Source organism: Pteronotus mesoamericanus, unplaced genomic scaffold (assembly GCF_021234165.1).
Source record: "Pteronotus mesoamericanus isolate MK-2021 breed Mesoamerican mustached bat unplaced genomic scaffold, CSHL_Meso_final scaffold_99, whole genome shotgun sequence".
NCBI classification, from domain to species: domain Eukaryota; kingdom Metazoa; phylum Chordata; class Mammalia; order Chiroptera; family Mormoopidae; genus Pteronotus; species Pteronotus mesoamericanus.
In genome coordinates, this window is record NW_026555330.1 from 5,812,871 (window position 1) to 5,821,613 (window position 8,743).

An 8,743-nucleotide genomic window follows, 5' to 3' on the forward strand; every position below is an offset into this window, starting at 1 on the left:
GGATGAACACTAGTTGAGAACGAAAACTGTTCGTTATTATATATGTTCAAGGCAAGTTATGATCTGGCCTCCCCAGGACAGTATAGAATCTATAACTACATATAAGAAAGCAAAAGTTACATGTATTTACCTCAGCATTATCTTAGGTGATGTTTCAGGTCCCGCTGAACCGTAAGAGGTGAAGTAATAATAGCTACAACTACAGGAACACCTCCAATTTATTGGATGATAATCCACTTGAAAACTCCTCTCCTTCTTCCCTTCCTTACTCAAAAGCATCTGCTGGTGTGTTAAGGAATGTCTGTTTCTTTTTTAGGTGACTGTTTTCAGATTAGCAATATATACTGAGAATCATGTTAGGTGCTTCTGCATAGGTTATTCTATGAAGCCCTTACCATTGCAATCCATTTACTGAGGAGAAATTAAGATTAGGTGACTTGTTCAAGGTCACTTAACCAATATGTATGAAGCTACAAGTCTCCTTACTCAGGAAATAGTATTCTTTTCATTACCTCAACTGCAGTACAACTTCTCAGAACAGACTGGGCCCATTCCAATGAAATCAGGTCACTGGGGACAGTTTCTGAATATTCCAGAAACTTTCCTTTTCTCCTTACAAAAGTGAATGAAGTGCCAATCACTCCTAGGTTGACGGCTCTGAGTCTCTTCAAGGAGCAACCCTCTGCCTTACTAAGTGTGGTTATTTAGGACACTTTGCATGGGTTTTGTGACTTTTTCCATCTGGATTTTCCAAAGGGTTCCAACTAGCCTAGTACCCTGAAGCAAAGCAAGTGCCTGGTGGCCAGAGCACTGGCTCCCAGGAGTCTGACAATCCTCTGGGAGGTGGTGTCCTCTGTTATGTGCAGGGCAGAGGGAGCTGGCTTCCTGCCACCACAGCAGAGAGCAACTGAGCACAGTGTTCCTAGGAAGGAATTAGAAAAACTAATCTGTCAAGTTGGCTGAGCCTGGCTGCCAGGAGCCTCCTCAACTTCTTAAGTGTGGGGCTGTAGGATGGGGGTAGGAGCATAAATGCCTAGGGTCATTTGAGTGCATTTTTCCAACTCCTCCCATGGCAGAAATACAGGTCTCTAATTAGAGCTTCTCCTGCCATTGCTGTACACTCAATGTGAACTTCTTTTTAATGTGTGGTTGACCAGCAATGTGTTAACTCCTTTTTAAAAACCCAGGTTGTAAACCTATTGGTGAGTAGGTAACAATAATGCTCAATAAAATGTACAACAAGGTTCATCTATTTAGAGCAAATTTTCTTCACACTACATTGTATTGATCAGTTGTACAATAACCAGTGAATACGCAGACACTTTCAGAATTTATTGTTTGCTGGGGTAGGCTATGTCAAACTATTACATATATGAAAAAGAATCTGAACTCTTACCGTATTCTATTTGGTACCCATTTAAAAAGAAAAGTCCCCACTACATTTCTTTCAAGCTTTGGAATTAATTTAAGTGAATAATGACCTAAGTTACAATGTAACGTATTTAAAAATCTGCTACCATTTGTTGACTACTTATTTTGATCACTCCGCATTCATTTCAATACCATGCAAACAAAATAAAATGTAGAAGTAATTATGCAACATTCTAATTTTAAAATGTTCTTTTTATAGTAATAAAAACTTTGCTCTGATAAAGTTGCTGGCCTTAATATTAATAAGTTAATATTATAAATAATAACATAAAATGTTCATTCAAATTTTCCTGAAAAGAAAATATTTTACCAACAAATACTGAACTCTAGTTAATGATATGTATGCTAAAGTATTTACAGGGAAATGTATTAATGTTTGCAAGTTTCTCTGAAACTCATCAATAAAACAAGATGTTTTAATAAACAGATGAAAAGACAGACCTGACAAAGCTAGTAAAATGTTAATGGTAGAATCTAGGTGGAGAATATATAGGTGTTCAAAGTAAAATTCTTTCATCCTGGCCATTTAGCTCAGTTGGTTAGAGCATTGTCCTAATACACCAAGGTTGTGGGTTTGATCCCCAGTCAAGACACATGCAAGAATTAACTAATGAATGCAAAAATAAGTGGAACAAATCAGCATTTTCCTCTCTCTCTCTAAAATCAATAAATTAAAATAAAACTCTTTCAACTTTGCTGTATGTTAGGAATTTTTCATAATAATTTTAAAAATGCAAAAACTAATAGACAAGACAAACTTGGAAAAGTGTTAACACATATCTAATAAGGAACTTACATGCAAAATACATAAAGAACTATAAATCATGACCTTATTTATTTTAATGGGTAAAAGACACTTCACATAAGAATATATATAAATGTCAGGTAAGCACATGTTAAAAAAGATACTAAACATCAGTCATCAACCAAATGTAAATTAAAACACAATTAAAACACTTCCTACTTATCAGAGTGGCCCAAGTAAAACAGTCTAATGATATTAATGTTTGTAAGAATACAGAACTCTCATATTGTTGATAAAAGAACACAACCACTCTGGAGAACTTAGTAGTTTCTAATGAACTTAATCATACCTTTATGCTATGACCTAACAATTCCACTTTTAGGTACTTATCTACCAAAAGGAACTAAAAGCATGTATCTGCATGAAGATTGTCTCACAAATAGTCATACCTGTGTTAATTATAAAAACCCCAAATTGGAAGCAATCTAAAAGTCCAGAAGAATGGGTTTTAAAAATGTGGTATGAGCCATAAAGAAAATAACTGATAGGCTGAAATTCTTTAAAATTAAAAAAACCTGTGCTCTGCAAAAGGCAGTATAAAGAGAATTAGCCATAGATTAGGAGAAAATAATTGCAAAAGACGTATTTGACAAAGGACTGCTATCCAAAATGTACAAAGAAATATGAAGACTCAACAATAAGAAAACAATCTGATTAAAAAATGGGCCAAAGACCTGAACATTCATGTCACCCAGGAAGATACACAGGTGGGGGGAGATAGGAGAGGGTAAAGAGGAGATTAATGGTGATGGATGGAAATTTGATTTGGGGTGATAAACACACAACATATAGATAATGTATCACAGAATTGTACCTCTGAAACGTATATAATGTTATTAACCAACATCACCCCCATAAATGCAATAAAAATAAATAAGTAAAAAGAAGACATATAGATGGCAAATAGGCATATGAAAAAATGTTCCACATCATGTCATATGGTAAAATAGGGTTAAGAACACCTTCTTATTTCTTACCTAAGAGATGTTGACAAAATAATTAAATATGGGAATGCAGGTGAGGCACCTGAATCTGCCAGTGAAAATCCAACAGAAATTTATATTTCTTATTTTCTAGATAAAAGTATGTATTCAGTATAAGTAATAAATTTCCAATTTTGCATTTGCAAAATCCCCCCTCTTCTCTAATGGTGTTTCTCATCCATGTTCCTAATTTCTGAAATTAAAACTTTCTTGAAATCTTCCTGAGTTTGCAAATAACTCTAAGGCTATATTGAAGTTAGCCTATCTTGTACCATATCCAATTGTTCTCCATGTTTAAAACAGAAATGTGAAGGGGATTTGTAAGACAAAATGAAAAAAACACACTAGAGGGGACTGTATGCCCTTTGGTTTGCAGTAAAGATTTCGGTGTAGAAATTATTTTTTATCTTAGAGATTACAGTTTATACAGTGAGGCCCAGAGAGCTGTTTCAAACCATTTGTTAGCTGGGTGGTTTTAGGTAAGTCTTTCCAGCCTCTCTGGGTTTCAGCTTCCACACCTGTAAAATGTAGTGGGCTGGCTATGTAATTTCCAAGTTCCTGTCAACTCTTAAGCACCCTTTATTGACAGTTTATAAAAACACGGTAAGTAAACAGTCACAGAGCACTTTTTGAGTCTTACCAATCATTTTCTCTTTGGATTCTCACAACACCCTGGGCTTGTAGGTAGTACCACTTGGTAAGGAAACTGAGGCCTGGGAGAGTTTGATGACTTGAACAGAGTAACATAGCCAGTAGGTGATAGGACCTGGCCTTCCAACCCCAAAGCATATACTCTTCATAATAATAATATTCCCTGTCAGTGAGAGGATACAGCTTTTACGGGGCCTGAAGTATCCATATTTATGCTGGCAGTATTAGTTTGCCATCACTGTTCTTATTTCTGTCACTGTTCTTATAAACTACTACAACATAGGCCTCACCAGGTTAAAATCAAGGTGTCAAAAGGGCTGTGTTCCCTTCTGGAGGGTCTGGGTGAGAATCTGTTTCCTTGACTTTCACAGCTTCTAAAGGTCACTTGCACTCCTTGGCTGGTGTCCCCTTTCCTCCAACTTCAAAGCCAGCAACAGCACGTCAAATCCTTCTCACACTTCACTCTGACCTCTGCCTCTTCCACTTCTGAGGACCTTTTTAATTACATTGGGCCCAGACAATCCAAGATAATCTCCTTATTTTAAGGTCAATTGACTAGCAAATTTAATTCCACTTGCAACTTTAATTCCCCTTTGTCATGTAATATAATATATTCACAGGTTCAAAGGATTAAGGCATGAACATGAAATGGGGGCTTATTCTGACTACTATACCTCTAAGAAAAGTATGCAATATAATCCTGCTCAGTCCTGCAGCGCTCAGGAAGCGCCCACTGGCCAGGAGCCATGACTGGCCTCTTAGGGTGTTTAGGGCTGCTGTGGCTGTTGTGGGGTTTGTGGACCCTCGTCTCCAGTCTGCTAGTGCACCACAGCTCTGGCACCAGAGAGTGTCCTTGCTGAGCATTATCACGACCTTCAGAGGAAGCCCTTCTACCTAGCCCTAATCAGCTACATGAACCCTGGCCCCATGGTGGCCATGGTCTGGGAAGGCCCCAATGTGGTCTGCACCTCAAGGGCCATGATAGGACACACTGACTCAGCTGAGGCTGCCCCCGGCACCATTAGAGGAGACTTCAACTTCCGCATTAGCAGGAACGTCATCCATGCCAGCGACTCCATGGAAGAGGCCCAGAGGGAGATCCAGCTGTGGTTCCAGAGCAATGAGCTGGTGGACTGGGCAGATGAAGGCCACTGCAGCAGCCTCTATCTACCCAGCCTGAGCCTCAGGATGTCCTCAGCTGCGCCGTCCACTCAGGACCAACTACCACAAGGACTTAAGCACAGAGCCCAGCCCTGTGCTCTGCCCACCAGTCCCAGATCACTTCTCTATTCACCTTCTGCCCCAGCCCAGGTCAGCTGAGCCAACTTTATGTGCCTTTTGTATTCTAAGCCAGCAAGAGATTGGATCAAATCCTTTCCATGCCAAAATGCCAGACCACCTTTGGAGTGTCTCCAAAAATGGGTAGTGTAACCTACCCCTACAAAGGGGAGACATTAAAATCCACTGTGTTGTGCAAAAAAAAAAAAAAGAAAATACAAAGTTATAATTACAAAATTAGGTATGATCCTATGAACATATAAACTTCATTAAGTTCACAGAAAATGCATTTATCCATATTTATTTGGTTTATTTATTGAGCTAAATTCATATAACATATAGTTAACAATTTTAAAGTATACTTTTCAGTGACATTTAGTACATTCATACTGTTGGTATAGACTACTACCTATATCAAGTTCCAAATCATTTTCATTGCTCCAAAAGAAAACCCTACACCTATTAAGCAGTCTACTCCCTTCACCCTAGGTCACAAGCCCCTGGAAACTAGTAGTAATCTTCCTCTATGGAATTTACCAATTTGGGATATTTCATGAAATGAAGTCACATAATTTGTGGCATTTTGTGTCTAGCTACTTTCACTTAACAAAATATTTTCAACATATACTCATCCACGTATCTGTGTGCCATTCTTTTTATGGCTAAATAATATTCCATTGTATGGATATAACACATTTGTTTGTCCGTGTATCCAGTGATGAATACTGGAGTGTTTACAACTTTCGCTATTGTGAATACTACTATCAATATTCCTGTACAAGTATTTGTTTGAATGCCTGTTTTCAATTCTTTGGGTATACACTTAGCAGTAGAATTGCTGGGTAACATTGCAATTCTATATTTAACTTTTAGAGAAATGCCCAACTATTTTCCATAGTGGTTATACCATTTTTATAGCCTCACCAGCAATATACAAAGTTTCAAATTTCTCCACTTTCTTGCCAATAATTATTTTCATTTAAAAAAATATTATTATAGCCACCTTAGTGGGGGTGAAGGAGCATCCTGTGGGTTTTTTAAAAATTTTATTTATTTACTTTTAGAGCAAGGGGAAGGGAGGGAGAAAGATCAATGTATAAGAGAGACATCCATCAGTTGCCTCCTGCACACCCTCAACCCTGCAGGACCAGCTCCACACCCAGGCATGTGCCCTGAATGGAAACCGAACCAGCAACCTTTCTGTTTGCAGACCTGCCTTAAATCCACTGAGCCACACTAGCCAGGGCTCATCTTGTGGTTTTGATTTGCATTTCATTAGTAACTGATAATGTTGAGTATCTTGTCACATGCTTGTTGGCCATTTACATATTGTCTTTGAGAAATATTTATTCAACTCTTTTACTCATTTTTTAAATTGGGCTCTTTTTGTTGTGTTGTAAGAGTTCTTCATGTATTCCAAACATGACTTGCAAATATTTTATCCCATTTTATAGGTTGTCTTTTCACTTTCTCAATAATATCCTTTGATGCCCAAAAGCTTTTAATTTTAGTGGAATCCAATTTATTTACTTTTCATTTGTTGCTCCTCTGTTGGTATACTGTATCTAAGAATTTACTGCCAGATCCAAGGTCATTAAGATTTAGTCTTATGTTTTCTTCTAAGAATTTTATAGTTTAACTCATATTTAGATTGTTGGTTAATCCATTTTGAGTTAATTTTTGTATACAGTGTGAGGTCAGAGTGCAACTTCATTTTTTTGCATATGGATATCCAGTTGTCCCAGCACCATTTGTTGAAAACTTTTTCCATCGAATGGTCTTGGCACCCTTTTCAAAAAAATCAATGTGTCTTGGATTTATGAGTTTATTTCTGTATTCTCAAATCTATTCAATGTGTCTATATACCAGTAACATACTGTTTTGATCACTGTAGCTTTGTAAGTTTTGTAATAAGGAAGTATGAACCCTGGCTGATATGGCTCAGTGGATTGAGAGCTGGACTGCAAACCAAAAGGTCACCTGTTTGACTCCCAGTCAGAGCACATGCCTGTGCTGCAGGCCAGGTCCCCAGTTGGAGGCATGCAAGAGGCAACAGGTTGATGTATCTCTCGTACATCGATGTTTCTCTCCCTCTCTTCCTCCCTTCTCCTTTCTCTAAAAATAAATCAACTCTTTAAAGAAAAAAAAAAGAAAGTATGAGTTCTCCAACTTTGCTCTTTATCAATATTATTTTGATTATTTGGGGTCCCATGAAATTCCCTAAGAATTTGAAGGTCAGCTTTTCCACTTTTTTCAAAAAGGGTCATTGGAATTTAGATGAGTATTGCATTGAATCTGTAGATCATGAAGGGCAGTTCTGCCATCGTAACAATATTAAGTCTTCTAATCCATGAACATGGATGTTTGTTTAAGTCTTCTTAATTTCTTTCAGCAATGTTTCGTAGTTTTCATTGTAAAGTCTTTCACCTTTGTACAGTAAGGAATTTGGTCTCATCTAAAGTGAAATCTGACCTTAGTGCTCCCCACTCCCAACCCCTTCCCCGAAGGTAACCTCTAAACCCTTGTGATTTCCCAATAGAGTGTCTTTGTAATTCACAGTGGGTCCCTGAGACCAATCCTGATTTGTGGCTAATGTGGCATTTCATGGTGGGTCCTCTCATAGTCTATGCTAACAATATTGCACTGACTCAGGGTGGGGGCTGGCAATGCCAGAAAGACCAACGTGGTGATTGCACAATGAGGACTTTGGACACTTGGTAACAGCTCAACCTCCAGGTGGTGCTGAATATTTGAGTTCAGTCACATGGGTGATGATTCGTGCCAAGGAGTGAAGGCTCAAAAAATGCTGGACATCAGGGCTTAAGTGAGCTTCTGTGTTTGGCAATACTTTGAGCATTTGCTGGAAGGAGGTAATACGATCCAGGAATTCATGGAGAGAGGACAGCCAGAGCTTTACTTTTGGACTCCTCCAAGATTCTGCCCTATGTCTCTCTTCCCTTGGCTTATTTCAATGTAGCATTTTCATGTATGAAACGTGGCCATGAGTGTAATAGCTTTCGGTGAGTTCTGAGTCTTTCTAGCAAATTATTTAGCCTGATGGCGGCTGTGGGAAATCCCAAATTTGTGACCAACTGGTCTGAAGTGAAGGTAGCTCTGGGGATCCTCGAACTTGCAGCTGGTGTTTGTGGGCACTGCTTCTTCAGACTGCACAGTTGCCTAAACTCCTTGAGTCTCCTTGGTTAAATATATCCATAGGTATTTTATTTTCTTAGATGCTGTTGTAAATGGAATTATTCTCTTAATTCCCTGAAATACTGCTGTTCTAAGTCCTAGCCACTCCAATGATCTGAAGTACCTTCCCCTTGTCAGCATTTATCAAAGGTAAAAAGCAGTTATTGCTCATAAGCAGTATTTGGCTGTAGATTTGCACTGTCTTCTACTAGCAAGTTGAACTGTTACCGAAAACTGCTGTGACACAGAGGCAGACTGCGTGAAAGTACAGGGGAGCCCTGCGGCTCTGCTCCCCCACGCCCAACGCCTTCTCACTCTCAGGCTGTTCACTCACAAAACATTAAACTTTAAGGTCAACCTCACAGGGTTGTTGTGAGAATTAAAAGAGGGGGCGAAGCGGGAG

The 8,743-nt window shown here is 38.6% G+C and overlaps 1 protein-coding gene across 1 annotated transcript; it reads left to right on the top strand.

The window, feature by feature from the left end:
- The first annotated feature begins 3,247 nt into the window (after nucleotides 1-3,247).
- LOC129063725 (nucleoside diphosphate kinase, mitochondrial-like) lies at nucleotides 3,248-5,190 on the top strand. Its single transcript, XM_054564788.1, has 2 exons — nucleotides 3,248-3,253; nucleotides 4,693-5,190. Exons 1-2 carry the CDS (start codon nucleotides 3,248-3,250, stop codon nucleotides 5,188-5,190), a joined length of 504 nt encoding a protein of 167 aa, XP_054420763.1.
- Nucleotides 5,191-8,743: the final 3,553 nt, after the last annotated feature.